This window comes from Medicago sativa, chromosome 3 (genome assembly GCF_051527215.1).
Source record: "Medicago sativa cultivar Bolivia chromosome 3, Bolivia_mono, whole genome shotgun sequence".
In the NCBI taxonomy this organism is placed as follows: domain Eukaryota; kingdom Viridiplantae; phylum Streptophyta; class Magnoliopsida; order Fabales; family Fabaceae; genus Medicago; species Medicago sativa.
In genome coordinates, this window is record NC_140751.1 from 53,405,262 (window position 1) to 53,423,860 (window position 18,599).

Consider the following 18,599-nt stretch of genomic DNA (forward strand, 5'->3'; position numbering starts at 1 on the left):
GGGTAAATTTACTTATAAATTTTGAAACTAATAATGTTTTTTTTTTCACAAAGGAATTAATAATGGTAAAATTTTGAAATAACTAATCATCAATGGCATAATCTTACATAAACTTAAACTCATGATAATTTTAGTCGCACAATATATCTCATTTGATGTTGCCTTTACAATGGTGTAATGTTATAATGATGTAATTTTCATCACCTGGACATATTATCTCATACATAGTTGAATGTAGATTAAATTAAATTATAGCATAATGGCAGACAATCAGTTGCAAGTTTAAGGAATAGCTAAAATGAAAAAATAAATTACAATGCAAGTTTAAGGAATAGCTAAAATGAAAAAATAAATTACAATGAACATGATGACAAATTTTTGGAGCGTAAATTAACATTTGTCTATACTTACCCGAAATATCCCTGGACCTTGATACCAGAATTGGATCTTGTCAACAATGCATGTTAAAGACTTATCAAAAAACCTATACCATCCTAGACCAATATGACATTGTGATTTGTGTTTGTCGTTCCAAATCAGGCTCCAGTTTTCAATTACTTCACCCATAATTGATACTTTTATATGACTCGATCTTTCATTGAACTTTGTTTATACCACATGTTCTGGAATCATCTACATGTGAAGAAAGTGTGAAGTTTCAGCATCCAATTGCATAATTGAAACAAAATTTTGTAGTTAATCTAACAATAAAGAAACTGAAAATAAGGGAATTCAACTAAAAATTAGATTTGCGGTCTCACCAGTGGTTGTCCCCCTTTCATCATGGAAGCAGAAACAGTAGATTCCCATAAAGGTGTATCTACCCCCCCCCCCCCCCCCCCATACTTGGTTTTGAGTTGTTGATTGATTCAAAATAAAAGGTTGCCTCATTTCATTTGTCATATGTACATTTGTATGAACTCCATTCAAATTTGGAGTCCTTTTTTTCGATTGTAATGGAATTGTTAAACTCAAAAACAAAAAATCTACAAACTCAAACTTCATCTTTGCAGATTTTGTTATACCGTATAACTCCCCTATGATGGTAAAATCTGTTGTTAGTTTGCCTCTTCCACATGTTGCATGTTTAATCAAACATTAAAACACTCTTCCACAATCGTCATAAATCTGAGTAACCAACAACAACTCTTCTTTCCATCGTATAAAAAAAGATGCAGGGATGAAGACATAATCCTATAAGTTACATCTCGAAAAAATAGGGTAAATGTTATATGTAAGGGATACTAACCATGTGAGATAATTAATTGTCAAATATAGTACCTTTATTTTCCATAGTTTAGTTTCGAACTTCATCCTTTTGTTGTTGTTGATAGTGTGTTTGTTCATAGCTGTTTTTGGAAAATGTTCTAAGAATGGAGGATGAGTGAGAAATGAAATAGATGTCAGATAAGGTTCAGCACTTTGTCGGTTGTATAAATTAGAATGGGTTTTTACTTTTAAAAAAAAGGAAGAATCAATTCTTATATTACACCAAGATAAAAGTTAACCATTAATTATCATAACATCTGGAGTAATGTATCGATATAAAAATTGTTAAGAAAATAACTGGTATATTAAATTTTACAAATAAATTATTGAATATGTAATTTTGATTTTTAAACAAAATGATTTTTAATTATATTAAAATAATCCGTAATATTTACCATTATAGCAATAAATTTATTTTTCTTTCTTTTAACTTATTTCCATTCATATGTGTACCTAAATGAATTATATTTATGATTGCGACCACAAAAAATTGCTCATATATGAAATGAGTTCATTTAAGGGTCATTTATCTATCAAAAGTTAAACACTCCAATTTTCACAACTTTTCAACGTAAAACTTAATTGTAGTATTCTTAACTGGTAGCCCGAGGACACTAGCTAACATTTTCCTTCGTTTAATGTTAAATTTTTCCTATAATAGTGGTTGAATGGTCTTAAAATAATGGTATTCTTAATGTAAATGGTCATGCTAACTTGTGCTCAATCTGTTATGACATATGTTAAGCAACCTAAAAGTAAAAACTTTTTATTAAATTTTGTGCATTTATATAATCAAAGGTAAACAAGTTAAATTCAAATGCATTGATTAGAAGGAAATATTTATATTTTGACTCATTAACTTATGCATTAAGTGCACAAGTTAGCATTTCCCCGATGGAAATGGTAATTACATAATGTGAAAACAGATCTCAATATTTGCCTCCATCAAGTCATATATTGTAGCCAGTAGTGCAGGCTGCGGAGTTAGTAATGGAAAGCGTGTTGGAAATAGTCAATGGTGCATGCTTCAACGTTATATTGCATGAAAAGGTCAAATAAGAGTGTGACATGTTGGCCATAAAAGAAGGGATGGGATGGCTATTTGAAGACTAGCTGCAAGGAAAAATAGTTTGGTCTAGTACCTATTTGTCCGATATTTAGGTAGTGTATAATTAATCCTTTTTAATTTTAGAATAAGGCTTAGTTAATGTTGTACTAATTTTTAGTTATTACTAGTTAACTGGATGGTTAAACTAGTTAATATTGTACTAGATTTAAGTTATTAGTAGTTAATTTTAAGTTATTAATAGTAAAAATTAATTTTGTGATATTTAATAATTAACAACTATTTTAATGTAGAATGTCGCTTGTGAGAAGTCGTTGATTTCAAGATTCTCATAGAACTCCATTAGTATTAGTCGTTTTATTCTTAAAACACAATCTTACTCCGACTTTCAATGTTTTCCGTTTGAATATTAGTTATTTTAACAAAGAATGTCACTTGTGAGAAGTCGTTGATTCCAAGATTCTCTTAGAACATCCATTAGTATTAGTTGGTTTAATCTTAAAACACAATCTTAATCCGACTTTCAATGTTTTCCGTTTGAATATTAGTTATTTTAACGAAGAATGTCACTTGTGAGAATTCGTTGATTCCAAGATTCTCATAAAACATCCATTAGTATTAGTCAGTTTATTATTATACTTAAAATTTAAAGGATAAATAATGTAATTTGTCAAATAAAGTTCTTATCATGATTAATTTGGTAATTGATGGAAATAACCAATAAATACACATACATATACCAAAGTTAATGGATGCCAGTTTGCATACAGTAGGAAACAACCTTTAGTAAATATAAAAGTAAATTTACTTTTACCCCAAAATAACAAAACTTATTAATGCTAGTGGTTGGAAATAATAACCATCTTCAACAACCTATCACAATGACATGTGGTAAAGTCATTGACCAAAAACAAATAAATATAAATAACTGTCATGTAAAAGCGTAAGACTACTAAGTTCCAATATTTATAAAAGAGTGTCTATACAGCGGTTTGGATTGTGTGCGCCCTGTTAATGCTCATAACTGGTGAAACAATGGGTAATGGTAAAATATATGTAGTTTTTGAAGGTAGGAAGCCTGGCATTTATCATGAATGGTCTAATGTTTTCCTCCAAGTTAACCGATGGAGTAATAACTTCCATGAAAGCTACAACGATATCAACGAAGCAGAAGAGGCTTATGAGCGGTATTGCAAGAAAGTTGGGCGTGAATATGTCAAAACTTCCATTAACAACTCGTATGATGTCGGTGAATCCTCATACACTCGTGATTTTACACAGATATATTCACCTCAAACTTGTAAGTTTTTATATTGTACAACATATTTTTCATAGAAACTGGTATGAAATATTATTCAACACTCTCAATATATGTATGCATGTTCTTTATTACAACTTTATGTATTTAAGCTTTAGTTTACACCAACTTGGCTGAAGACAATCGCTTCTGATATCATTCTACAAAGTAGCAAACAAAAACAACTTGATGTAGTGTGTAGCCGTTTGAGGATTGTTAAACAAGTAAATTACAAGTTGGATGAGGTAAAAGTAGATCAAGGTTTAGAATTTGTAAGGTATCATTGTTGTTTGTCATGCTCCTTTATGGTCGGTCCCCTCGTAGCAGTTGGTCGTTTTGCTAAGAATGAATATGATGCAAATGAAGATGTCGTTGTGCAATTCTTGCGTCGATTGCTAAAGGCTACAAGAAGAAGGATACATGATTACAACTATTACAATGTTCAACTCCTATCTAAAGAGCTATAAAGGTCACTTGACGAAAACTTCACGCTTAACATGGAGATTTCTGCTTTGAAAGGAGAAAATAAGTTTGGTAATACACAACCTTAAATAGTCTACCATGTCTCAACCATTTGCATACCAAAATAATGAACCATGCATGGGTTCATATAGTATGTTGTTCTTGACTTTGGTTGATGTTGCTTCCTTGTAGTATGTAATATATAACTACATTTATATCTTATTTATAATCAATATGTAGATCAATATCAACTTTGAGATTTTTACGGGTATGTTTATATTTTTCATTCAATATATGCATGCATTTTACATTGTATTAATATTTTAAAGACCAGCCATTAGTTGGCTTGATCATTTTGGTTGCCCTTATCCACTTAATAAGTTAGTTCGTAATCATTTCAACACAATTTTTATGTACAAAAAGACACATGCAATCTCATAATTTTTTTTATGAGGAATGCTAACAACACTCACTTTTCAACACTCTCTCAAACACTCAGTTTTTTATTGGATGAAATCATTGTATGTCCCACCATTTTGTGGCGGTTCAATTTTCAAAATGTAGATCCACGACGATTTAAACCAACTAGAGAGTGAGTATTAGAGAGGGTGTTCAAAAGAGAGTGTTGCTAGCATTACTCTTTTTTTTATATATAAGTTAGGATCTCAACTTTAAAATTACGAGTTTAGAAGACATTAAGAATAAATGTAATTAATATGAAACTTAACCTATTTGTAAAAAAAGGTGAAAATAAGTATTTATTAGATGACAATCCAATAAACAACTTAATTAAAAAAAATCCTTAAATTTTCAATTATTTTAAATAAATACTCAATCCGTTTCAAAATGAATGTCGTTTATGGTTTTTTCACACATATTAAGAAATCAATTATTTTAAAAAAATAGAGATTGTTTCAAAAAAATAGAGATGTTATTTTATCAAATTATCCTAATCAACCATGTTTTTCATTAAATTATAAATGATGTATATAGTATTAAGTGGTACAGTTGAAAAAATATATATCATTACATTAGAAACTCTAAGTGACATTCATTTTCAAACAATTTTTTTTGTCTAAATCGACAGTTATTTTTAAATGGAAGGAGTATTTTATTTAAACATTTTGAAACGGAGGGAGTATAAGATACAAATATGTCGCGACAAAAGTTAATGAATATGGTTTTTAATGTAATCTATATTGATCGTCTTTTATTGAATTATTTGTCTTTAATACAAATATAAACAGATGACACATTCCTATCTTAGATAAAAATGATGTTGTCAGGAAGTTCTATCTTATTTGAGACTTAAAATTAACGTCACAATTTGTAAAGTTTTATATTGTGGTAGTCGTTTGACAATAATCAAATATTTTGTGAAAAAGTAATAAATTAAACTATATAAAAATTAGTATACAATCCTGCATATATTTCAAACCATTTTATTATATAAATACACTTGTTTGTCAACCATTTATATTATAATATATTATAGGGGAAATTGTACTAACCTCCCCTGAGGTTTCACTAAATAACATAGAGATCCCCTCTAGTTTTAAACAAAGCAATTACCTCCCTTGGGTTAACACCGTTAGTTATCATTAATACAGAAACACAAATAACATTTCCAACTTATTCTGGTATTCTCCTTATGTCAATTCCAACCATGTCTAGCTTTCTTCTCTCTCATGAAATCAACATCGATTCCTTGTTCTTTTGAATGTATACTTTTATGGCTTTTCCATTGTGACCTGCAACTTTCCTTGCTCATTTACTATTATCGTGATCTGTATTTTATATGTAATATCATTACTTCATGTTGTTGGCTTTAGTTTCGTAAAATAGATTATCACTGATAAGTATTTTGATCTTGACTAATTTTCGAGACAAACTACAATGGAATTCTATCGAGAAAGGGATAGATGAAATTATACACCGGTTATGGACGAAAAAGGAAAAGTCTGCGACATAAATGAATATTAGTTTCTGCCTTCTTGTCCGTCTTCTTCTATTGAGAACAACCTTTACTAAATGGTTCATTTGTGAGTAGAGTAGTTTTTTTTTTCATTTATATGAGTAGCCTCTTAACTTAACCTTGACAAACAGTGTTAAACAAAACAGGTTGTTTGTGTTGATTAGAAAGTTAATTAAGGGAGGTGGGTGTTATGTTTAAAACTAGAGGGATTGTTTGTGACATTCAATAAAAACTTAAGACAGGTCAATGTAATTTTCCATATATTATAATTAACCCATGTAACTATAGAATTTATTTCTAGTCTTGGACACAAAATGTAAACATAGATGTTTATTAAATTTTAAACTAGACAATTTCAATAAGTTAGAATTCCAAAGTAATTAGTGTGAGGCCTGCGGCAACTTCCATAGGCAAGCACTCAAGCACCCTTCTTAGTAGGTCATATCTACATTAAATGCTATTGGTTTGGTAAAGACTCAAAAATAGCACCACGTAATTCAAAATTAATCCTTATTTCCCTTCACAACTTTTCAATTATATTATATCATATACTTGTAAACATCTCTACTTGTAAACATCTCTGCATATTCATTTTAATCTCTTCTCCATATTTTACACCACAACACCACTAACTTCTTACCTTGGATCTTAACCAATATGTGCTAGTTCCTGAATAAACTCAAGAGAACAACATGTAAGTCATTGACTTTAAACTTTTACCAAATTGATTTTTGTTAATGTATTACAAATGCATCTGTTCATACCAAACTGATACCATTTCATTTTTATGAAGGAATGAACCCAGAAATCCTGTAATCGTGGACGAGGTACGTTTTACTTCAAACAAAACCACTGATAACCAATATATGCCACATTATAGGATTTTGTTTGAACATTGTATTATGTGTAACAAAAATTGAATTGCGGTTAAGTTAAAATTCGAACATTATTTCTACTAATGAAGAAGACAATAAAACCATCAGCAATTATGTCCAGAGAGTTATCATTCACACCTTCATCACCCGGTGATGGATCAAAAGCTAAAGGCGGTGTTGCTATTGGTTCACATGGAAAAATGAAAACCACACCAAAATCTGCATGCGACGTTCTCCTGGTACTAGAACTAAGCCTACTGCCGTCGTTGGAAGGACAAGTGCCTTTATGAACAATGTTGGACTTACGTTGGCAAAAGTGATCATCTACTTTGTAACATTATAACAACAACAAATTATTATTATTAATTATTTAACAACTAAGGAAATCTTGATTTAAGTTCATCTTTATATGCTCAATATTTTAGATGTGCCGTAAAAACTACACCTGATATGAAGCTGGACCAAGTAGAGATTAATGTTTGTGCTTGCGTGTTCCAGGAAAACATCGACTCAAGGCTAATAATCTAGATCATATACTCCTCGCACTCTATTGTTAATTATAGGGTAAAACATAACAAACCTGTTTTTTTTTTTTTGTATTATAGAGATATAATTTTCAAGGTTAGCATGAATGAATATTCAAGATCAGACTTTGAATGTATGTGCCCAGACATGTTGATTTCTAGTGAGGTAATGTATTAAACTATAAATATGTCCAAATCTCTTCCATAGTTTGCATGTTAGTTCGTATTACTATGTATCAGGGATGTATGGATTAATGCAAATTTAACCTTTAACTAGATTATACTAATGATGGTTCTCAAAGTATCGTGAACACAACATAACACCTTAAGCAAAACGTTGTGGCTCCTACCACCGTCCTTTGAGGTAAAATCACTTTAAAACATTGTATATTGTTAAAATTGTTTAAACTTTTTCAAACATTATGCCATCTCCATTCTTTTTAATATGTTTTCAAAACATGAGAATTTTGCTAAGGGAAATATTTGTGAGGACTTACACAAATTTCATGGTCTAGATTGGATGGATCGTTTTGATCGACTAAAGTTGGTAAAATTTAACTTTAACCAACATTAATATAATTGTTAAACATATTTACTTCTTCCAAATAAATAAATTAATAACATAATTGACATGTTTATTTTTCCCCAATTATGTGTAGATATATGTTCCTATCAAAGACACTCACGGTCATTGGTTTCTTATGGTAGTTTCACTAGATAATCAAAAGATATATTTTGACTCTCACTTGAGGGACGACGTGATAGCGGAGAGTAGGAATACCATTAGAAATATTGTAAGTATGTTTTAAATTTACACTACCAACTGTTAAAATATATTTGAGATAACATATTAATTACAAACAATGGATGACCATTAAAATTTTATTCATTAGGGAGCCACGCTATCTAAGATTGTTGAGTTGGTGTACAATGGAAACTTCTCATTTTGCATGCTAGCTGACTTCAAGTATTGGGACATAGTGGATGCGAGAGGTATTCCCAACTATGACACTAGTTACGGTCATTTCTTTAACGGGTCATGGCCATACAATAATTTGTTGGAAAATTGACATTGAATTAATTAATAAATAGGAATAATAATCAAGAAATATAACAACAAATTATACATATAATTCTCAGTAAAACAAAGAAGAAAGGAAGAACTTATCGGTTGTTGGTTGAGACGTGAAAACGCACTGGGCTTAAGAGCATTTCGCCGCCATAGGTCAATCACCTGATGCAGTTGGCTTCAAACCTAGTGCTCTCTAGCATACAACAACCACTTCCCACTAACACTGCACGTGATCTAGCAAGGGCACAGAAACAACTATTGGATTCTCAAAGAAACAATAACACAACTCTAAAATATATGTGTGAATATGAAAATTGTCGAAGCTTTATTTTTATTTTTATTTTTTTATATCCTTTAGACATGTGAGTCCTTTATATCAATTTGTTTCAATGTTAACGTTACACACATTTGACCAAACCAAAACCGTTTTTCCTATTAATTAGATTTTGACCAAGTAATATTCAAGGTGTCAGGTATGTAACGTAAAACATGGGTACGTTTCTCACATTATAAATAATGATGATATCATTATTTACTTAGGATATATATGAAACAATATATTAACTTTAAAATAAATTAAAAATAATAATAAAAATACAACAATCCCCCACAATTTATTTTAAAGTTGTGTATGTTACTAAGAGCTTGAAACATCAATGCATAAGTACTAGTGTCTTTTGGACTATGAACTAGCACATAGATCAAATGAAATTTGATGCACTAGAATGTCGGTAAGATTATAACCTCTATCAACCTCATTCCGTTTGTGAATCAGTGATCTCATCACTCACATTGATCTCTCGTCCATAGTTTTTCAACGCGGTGTGGTGCATTTTGGCCTTACACCTATGCCTGGATTTCATGAGTGACTCTAGAAAGAATGCCTAAACTTTCATAGAGGCGGCCTCACCTCCAACACTCATATAGGTGACTCTATTAGGTGTACACTACAGTCAAGCACTCTGTTGCCAATAGCTGTCGCTACAAAAGCTATTGCGGCGCGGAGCGGCCAACATGTCCAAAACGCCACAGAGAGCGACCGCGCAGCGCGTTTGGTGATAGCGGCCGATGACGCGGATCGGATCAAATCGCGGTCAAAGCAGGCGCAATTTGGGTTATGTGTAAAATATGGGTGCCAGAAAGTCGTAAGAACAGAAGATTTGTGTAGATCGGCTGATTCTGTTTGTCGTAAGAACAGTAGTGGTAAGGTCGGAGCGGGTCAACTTTGGTTAATGGGTCGGATCCAAGATCCAATCTTTTCTAAACGACGATACAGATTTTTTTAATTGGGTTGAAAAAAACACGTTATAGTGCAATTTCTGCTTTGTCGTTTTGTATTCCTGGTTGTTCTAGTACAGCCTATAACCCACTAACTCACTACTACCTATTATTTGTCGTTTTGCATTCTTATCACTTATCAAATTTTTATTCTTTTTTTAATTGAATCCTCTTGTTCACTTAACTTTACATTCTTTTACATTTCAATAATTAATTGCTAATATGATTTAAAAAGTCACACTCATATAATAATAATAATAATAATAATAATAATAATAATAATAATAATAATATAATAATAATAATAATAATAATAATAATAATAATAATAATAATAATAATAATAATATGAATACAATTAATATTTCTAATATGAATGCAATTAATATTACTAATATGAATGCAATTAATAATTGTTTAAGGTATTTCAGTTTTTTTTTAGCATTATGGTACTTAAGTATATTGTTTAAGTATATTATTTAAGGTATTTTAATTTTTCTTTTTGAACAATATGATATTTGATCATTAAAAGTATTTAAGTATAATAGTATTTGATACTAAAAACAATTAATAATCTTTAATTTTTCATTTATACTAATACTAAATATATATCCAGAAGTCCTAGCTCAACTGGCAAAATGCCGAAATTGTTAGGCCGGATGCCATGACCGAGGTTTGAACCCCGGTACCTCCACTTGTGTGTGTGAGTTTATAATGGCTTTGCCATTTCGTCTATCTACCAAAAAAAATAAAAAATAAAAAAAATACTAAATATATTTATAGTTTTAGTGTCTGCGTCATGAAATAGCTCCCGCTACGCGCCCGCATACCGCGTCGCGTCAATTTTTGGGGTGGCCGCGCCGCGCAACTTTTCCGCTTTGATAACAGAGGTCAAGTGCACCACTCATATATATGAGCTATAGAGTCATTAAGAGTACAACTCAACCTTCAACGCCGTAGTATACACTATCCTACACCATAGGGATGAAAATTTCAAAAATAAAATGGACAGTGTCTCATCAAATTGACAAGCGACTTGTTCTTACCTATATGAACATAGCCTTGCGAATTTTCACAATCTATGTTGGGTTACCATCACTCTCAATTTTTGTATTAGGCATAAGTCTCATCCCCCTCGATGTACTTTCCACTATCTTTCTATTTAGTGGTTTTGTAAACGGATCCGCTAGGTTCATTTCTGACCTTACAAAGGTTAGGGATATAACCCCATATCATTCAGCAGCTGCTTCACAGAATTATGACGTATATGTATATGTCTTCTTTTCCCATTATAAACATTATTATTTCTCTTGCTATTGCTGTTTAGCAATCACAATTTATAGATATGGAAGGAACTGGTCTCTTCCATAAAGGAATATCTGCTAAGAGATTTCTTGGCCACTCGGCCTCAGGGCTTGCCAAGTCTAGAGCAATAAACTCAGCCTCCATGGTGGATCTGGCTATACAGGTCTGCTTAGATGACTTCCAACTGACGGTAGCCCCACCAGGAGAAAAAGTAAATCCACTTGTGGATTTAGTCTCATCAGAATCTGACATCCAATTAGCATCAGTGTCCCTTCAAGTACACTGGGGTATCCCACATAGCATAAACCATGAGTCATGGTTCCTCGAAGATATTTCAAGACTCTACATAAAGCATTCCAATGATCCTTATCATGATTATGAGTATATCTACTCAATATATTTACAACATATGCAATATCCAATCTTGAATAATTCATTAAATACATAAGGCTACCAATTATTTGGGCATATTGAGATACACTGCTCCAATTATTCTTTTTCAAATGTAAATTACCATCATAAGGAGTACTAACTGGTTTAGAGTCATAAAAATCAAATTTTCTCAACAAAATGTTCTCGAGACATTCTAAAATCATTTTTTAATTGTCAACTTAATTCCCAAAATCAAGTCAGCCTCACCCAAATCTTTTATATCAAATATGACTATGATCTGCTTGAACATCACAATAGGAAATATCAATAATCATAATTATAAAAGTTTATGAAATTTTATTGATTTTGCCAGTGATAATTCTGCTTTATGGGTTGTTGAATGGTTAAACATGCAAAACAATTTCACTAGCAACATGATTGGGGTGGTAAGAGATTTATAATTTTTTTTGTGATGTTAAGTTTTGTTCTATATAGTTGCACTATAATTTACTCAACATATATACTCAACATATAATCTAATATTATTGACATGTTGATGCAGCCGAATGAAAACCACACCATAATGGTCGTTACCATGAGGTTGTTAATGGGTAACCACAACAAAAGCAATAATGACCTTATAAGGAAGGCGAGGAACTATTGGCAACTGATGACTACTTCAGTTGACGAAGCGTGATGCTTCGTTATCTAATTCTACTTATTTTGGAACATTGCCTGCTATTTTGGAAAAACTTCTTTGAAACATTACCTACTGTGTTGGAAAAACTTTTGGGGTTTGTTACTATTTAACAGTGAATTTATTGTATCATGTAAAATATAATCTGAATAACTTCTATGCATCCTTAACTTCTTTAGCCATTAAGTCATTTTTGGGTAGACTGCTTGTAAGGTTGGTATCTTGCCCAATGTATTGGCATGTGCTACTATAGCTAGTTTGAACCATCATATTCAGCTTGGTACATTGTCTTTCTTGTTTACACCTGGACTATCTATTGGTGTGAAAACACCGCATGTATCATATGGCTAAATTATATATAATTTATATTTATTCTTCTATGCCTTCAATTCAGTACACAAACATGGGTACTTAGAACCTTTCATTCACACAGTTAAATACAAGACTTTGCATCAAGGCACTGCCAATTAGTACATGATAATTTGTAAATTACTGTACAATAAAATATTGCAGAATTTGGGAAAAGTTTATAGCTCTCATATTGGGTACCCAATTTTTATACATTATCATGCACTAACTTTTAAACATGATAATGGATACCCAATTTTTGTACACTATTGCATAGTTACTACATGATATTTCATACACTACTACACAACATACATTTTATATACTATTTCACAGTTAGCGCATGATATTTCATACACTACTGCACAACACACTACCAATTAAATACCTGAGTACTTCTAAATACCTATAATTTTTTTTGTTTTAACAAACCACATACAAATTTAGCAAAGAAAACAAAATTATCGTTATACAACCATATGCCATATTCGCCACAACCCACCACAAGGATGCACAATAATATAATTCAACACACATAAATACACAATTTTTCGTGACAATCACATCCTCAATTTTATTAACACATATGGTAACAAGTTTTAAAAGGGATTTAAATAAACAACACCCAACAGACCAAGCAAAAAAAAACTAGAATAAGTAAATTAAACAACTAATGTCTGTTAACAATCTATTACAAACACTCAAATTCAACACTTAATGATTGCAGATCCACTTTAGGCACCCACACCAACTTCAAAAATCATAAAACAACCCATAATTGTAGATCCAACCAAAACACCAGCATCAACACTTTGTTCACGACAAACAAGCAACCCAGATTGTCACAAATTCTTTCCTACAATTTTAATTTTAATTCTAATATGAGTAAATGGCTTATTTTTTCTGATTAGTAAACGCACAACACGTACCTCAAACTAAATGTTATGTCGCACATTAAACTGCTTAAATATCATTAATTAATCACAAGGATTCGGTTTGTAATGAACTAGTTGGAACTAATTCTCCATATGGATTATGAGTGGGACGAGATCGTCTATTGTGTCCACCTGCACCATATATCCCACACGTCTGTGATCGCCGACGGCGACCCGTTGCATTGCTCGTGTTAGCTCCACAACCTTTGCTTCTTGAACAGGAAGGATTCATTATGTTATCCAATTCCACTTGAGCATGTAAATTATCAGGTCCACCTTCGCAATACTTTGCTTTAAGCCTATTAAGTTCATCCGTTAGATATTCTAATATTTTTTTATAATCATCAACATCCTTATATGATCAATCAGAAATCTCTTTACTAAGATACACCAAATTCACTTGTCTATCAACCAAATGAGAATCCAAATAGTGTGAACCATCATTGTAATTACCTCTAATCGACTCCTATGCAAATTGTGACCAACGATCCAATACCAAAGACTTAGGAAATTCATCAATATCAAGATATACCATCACAACAATGATATGCTCACAAGGAATTCCAATAGATTCCATTCTAAGACAAGAACATGCAAAATCGTTGTTTGATGGACTATGAGAAACACATCAAACATAACCTTATGCTTGATTTTCGACACTGAATAAATTGAAAAGCCAGCCATCTCTTGAGTATCAAGTATCGATATTAGGGTTACCTTTTTAATGACTTTTCATACCATCATGAATATTTCTTTGGTAAATTGATTTGAAGCAGACCTCTCAAGTGACCTCAGATTGGTATGTAACACCGCAATCCCATCTTGGACCTCTTTGAAACAAAAATACGCAACACACATATGGAAGTGCTTAACAAAATCAGTCGTATTCATCTTGGAGTGTATAAATTGCCCCATATGACTATGAAATGCCTCACACCGGGATGTTGTTCTTATTCTTGCAAAGAAATTTTCCCGAATATGACTTGTTGCCCACATTTTCCTATTCTCAAACATATCATTTATCCATCTATTGTCTTCAAGATCGAACTTTTCAACCATATCATTCCAAAAATTTTCAAATTTCCAAACTTCATGATAACTCTTGGGAAATACTTTCTTGATCGCATTTCTCAAAGCTATATCACCGTCTGTTATTCAACTAATAACTGCTCCAACAGCCACACATATGTCCCTTCAACCACATTAGAAACAACGACAGTAGCAAAAATGTTTGTTTGGTTGTGGTGATTAACACCAGAAAAAACAACATGGACAATTGTACTTATTTTTCTGATATGTTGCATCGAAAGCAAGAACATCACCAAAGACTTCAAAATTCTTTTGACTTTCATCGTCACTCCAAAATAAGTTTTGTAGTCTACCATCCGCACCAACCGTATGTTCAACAAACATCAGTGGATCTTTAAGTCGCATATCTTTAAGATACCTAACTGCACCATTAGCATCCGAAAACATCTATTTTCTTTATCTAAGAATTTGATTATGTAAATCTTTCTTCATAAATCCTACCTTATCATACCCACCAGCGGTATTTGCAAACGCACCAATTATTTGAGTTACTTTGATACCAGCATTGCCAAAGTTCTTAACTTGAATCTTATCTGACTTACTGAGCTTCCTATGAGCAACCAACAACGGACAATGTTTTTCACTCAATATTTCATGATTGTGATCAAACGTGAAAATTGTGATATACCAACGATGTGTAAGTATATCAATATGCACTCTAAATTTCGCTCCACAGCCACAATGAGTTTTATTTTTCGGACCACGCTTATGTTCCTCTACTGTTAACCCCCTGTCTCTCCTGAAACCTTCAAGATTCCACACAAATGTTTGTTGAATAACACCTCCATTCTTATTTTTAATAACTTGACCTTTCCTCACAGAAAAATCATTCATCTTTGCAAACCAACAATAAAAATTATAGGCAACATCAAGACTCTCAAATTGCAACTTTGAAACATCTTCATTTTTTAGGTAAAACATATCCATCTTTACAATATCGTCAATACCTTCTATTACAAATGATTCATCTTGACTTAGATATGAAAATATTGAATCATTCACACCATCAGAATTTCCTTCCAAATCATTGTCATCTGTATATGAAATTTCCTGCCCCATCACAAGAATGGTTATCTTCATTGTATTCAGAACCTAAGAAACCTTCATCATCTTCGTTTTCTTTTGTAGAGAACTGTTGTATTTTTATACTATTTGTTATATTTCAAAAGTTATAATTTTCCATTTACTTGGTCAATGACTCATTATAGTGGAATGAAATGTGATTTGCCTATAATGTGTCTTTCCATCAATTTTGCAAAGTTAGTTTTATTTTGTAACTGATTAGTATTAATTTTGCAACGTGCCAATATTAATTGGCAACGTATCAATTTGGCACATATATAGAAATCACTTTTCCACTTTGTTAATAAGTATTAAAACCAAATATTGTTAGTAATTTCCTAACGTGTTCTTCACAGAGAGAAACTACAAGCATACCTCACAAAAGAAAATAGAAAACTTTGCTTTCTTCTCCTCCAATTTTTTAATTCCTGAGATAAACATCTTCCTGATAAAATTTGTGATTCTTGCTCTTCTCTTACCTCCATCACTAGGAGAAGGACCCGCTGTATCCTGGGGAGTTTGCGCACGTTGAGGTAGATAAATTCCAAGGACAGTCCTCGTGACGCCTCAGGTTAATACTAACGTGTTTAATTTTGCAGGCTTATTTTCTAGTTTGTTTTGCAGGTTCGTTGTTATTTGAAGTTGCGGTGGCTGCGTTGTTATTTGAAGTTGCGATTGTCGGTTATTATTTGAAGTTGCGGTTGTTGTTTACGCATCAAGTACAACAAGAACTCCCCTTCACCATCACCAATACAATCTGCTTCCCCGTTACCATCATAATCTCCTTCCCCGTCAGCTTCACCTTCATTCTCATGTCTAATCTCATCCATTGTTTGCTAAAAACATGGTATAGAAAACTAGGTCAGATAATCTAACAAACAAATGGGTTACAACCACATCTTATACATATTTGTATATGTTCACTTACATAATAAGCTTGCATTACTTCATTTCGAGATGCATCTACCAGGACACTTGTATTAGATTCCATATGGGTGCTTTAACCTTCAAATATTTACAATTTCTATCAAAAATAAAATCAAAATTGAATATTATCAAAACTAGTAAAGGTTAAAATACTACAAACTTACCACTAATAATCATTCAACAAAGTGAAGTGATGCCCAAATCTGGATCAAATCAAACGAATCCAACCAAAAAATTGATATTGAAATTTAATTCCCATATCGTCTTATGTATTGATTATGAAGAAATTGGAAGGAAATGATTCTTCTCGTTTCAGTGAAAAGGCCAAGAAAAAGAGGAAAGGTACTAATTATGAACTACCTAAATTGACCTTGGAATTCAATTTGTAAATGTAATTAATATAATACTGACTACTTACAACAACATGTAACTCATATTGTATCGACCTACACATGCAAGTTATCACACCAACATAAAAAAAAAACTTGTCAAAACTAGTCTCTTACCAAACGAGACCCATTAAGGTTGCGTACCATAAACGGCGCTCCCAAACTTGATCATTTTTAGGGAAGTAGGAATTCTCTTTACGCTCCTTACTCTAGTTAAAATTAAGAAGCTATTGTTGATTAATGTCTTGCATAAGTAGTTTTTGGGCTTTTTCAACTGTTGTAGTTGTGGAAAACATTAACCAAATAAAAAAAAATAAGCTAGTACCCTTGTCTAGACAAGATCTTATAGATTGTGACAATCAAGAAAGTAGGATGCAAATCTAATGGAATATGCATTTGAGTACAATAAGAAAAAAAAGTAGTTAAACAACAGAAAGCTATTACCCTTATACAAAAAATTATGTTGGATATTGTGATGCATCAAATGTGAATGTGTCATGCTAAACTTTCATTACAAAATTGATTAAAATTGACCAATAACTTTAGGAACTTAACATTGCAAGAGTCATTCATGTTGCAGGAAAATGTCCCAACTATATCAATTGATGGCCATGAGAATGTTTCAGCTAGCGATGAAGATGCATTGCTCAAAGCTTGCTAAACAACCTGTTTCCATAGCCATAAATGTCGGAGGATGTGATTTCCAATTTTACTCTTTTGTAAATATATCTAATTCACCGGTTACAATTCAAGAAGTAAATCATTAATTATCACTAAACATGTTTTTTATCCCGTTAATAAAAAGGCACAAAAGAAAGGTTGCTCTTTTGTGAGAAAAGGCAAGAAGTATGGTACTATATATTAGCGTTCAATGTTGAAACCAATATGTTGGAACAAGAGTGGTTCATACAATTCCTATAGGGTTTTGACGATAACAAAGTATTGAAGAATAATTGGAATATTAACATATGTTAAAGTGTGCAAAATCAAAGAATGAATCTATCATTGAAGAATGAACATATGAAGAGCATCAGAAGGACCAAGAGAAGCCTAGAAAACTATGGTAGAAGATTTAAAGGAAGGATAACCAGAAGTCAACGTTCTTAGAAGAAGGATACCTCACATAAGCTGGAGAGTTACCTCAACAGATTCTGTGAAAGTCATCAGACTCAGAAGTTGTCGACAGACTTGGAAGACCCTCAAATTTGAGAGAATCTTGAGGGACCCATAATCCACGTAGGTTTTGTCTTCTTCTGTAAACTGACCCTATCAAAGTATCCGATAGAGCAGTTCTTTTGTCTTCTTCTGTCTACGTGTGCAAACAGACAATGAACCACAAGAACAAAAGGAATGCAACGGATAATTCTACTTTCAGCAAAGGAAATTCAAAGGACTATTCAACAGAATTATCCATTTCAAGCAAAGGGTCAACGTTCTTGATTGAAGTTTCTCAACGACTCTGTTTGCACTGACACTCTTCTCTAATCTATCAAATAACTGCCTACTTTAGATTATAAACTGAATAAAAACTTTATTAATAGAATCCAACAAATAAGAAAGGGTTCATCGTGGAACCCTAATCAAAGAAGTTTGGTTGCTTATGGCAACCGACATCATTACAAAACAATAGAAAAACATACCCTTGAGAGAATAAGAG

General features: G+C 32.1%; 2 protein-coding genes across 2 annotated transcripts; both read right to left on the reverse strand.

Moving 5' to 3' along the window:
• Positions 1-323: 323 nt before the first annotated feature.
• Positions 324-1,347, reverse strand: LOC146938301 (uncharacterized). Its single transcript, XM_085749612.1, has 3 exons — positions 1,310-1,347; positions 910-1,069; positions 324-609 (listed from the first exon to the last, which is right to left on the reverse strand). Exons 1-3 carry the CDS (start codon positions 1,345-1,347, stop codon positions 391-393), a joined length of 417 nt encoding a protein of 138 aa, XP_085605738.1. The 3' UTR covers positions 324-390.
• A 13,613-nt stretch (positions 1,348-14,960) lies between these two features.
• Positions 14,961-15,644, reverse strand: LOC146938302 (putative protein FAR1-RELATED SEQUENCE 10). Its single transcript, XM_085749613.1, has one exon. The coding sequence runs from the start codon at positions 15,642-15,644 to the stop codon at positions 14,961-14,963; it is 684 nt and encodes a 227-aa protein (XP_085605739.1).
• Between the last annotated feature and the right edge of the window lie 2,955 nt (positions 15,645-18,599).

Coding starts and splice junctions, on each gene's coding strand:
- LOC146938301 (XM_085749612.1), bottom strand. CDS start 1,347: ATGAACAAACACACTATCAACAACAACAAAAGGATGAA. Junction 1,070..1,309: donor AACAACAACAAAAGGATGAA/GTTCGAAACTAA, acceptor AACATGTGGAAG/AGGCAAACTAACAACAGATT. Junction 610..909: donor TGAATGGAGTTCATACAAAT/GTACATATGACA, acceptor CATGTGGTATAA/ACAAAGTTCAATGAAAGATC.
- LOC146938302 (XM_085749613.1), bottom strand. CDS start 15,644: ATGAAGATAACCATTCTTGTGATGGGGCAGGAAATTTCATATACAGAT.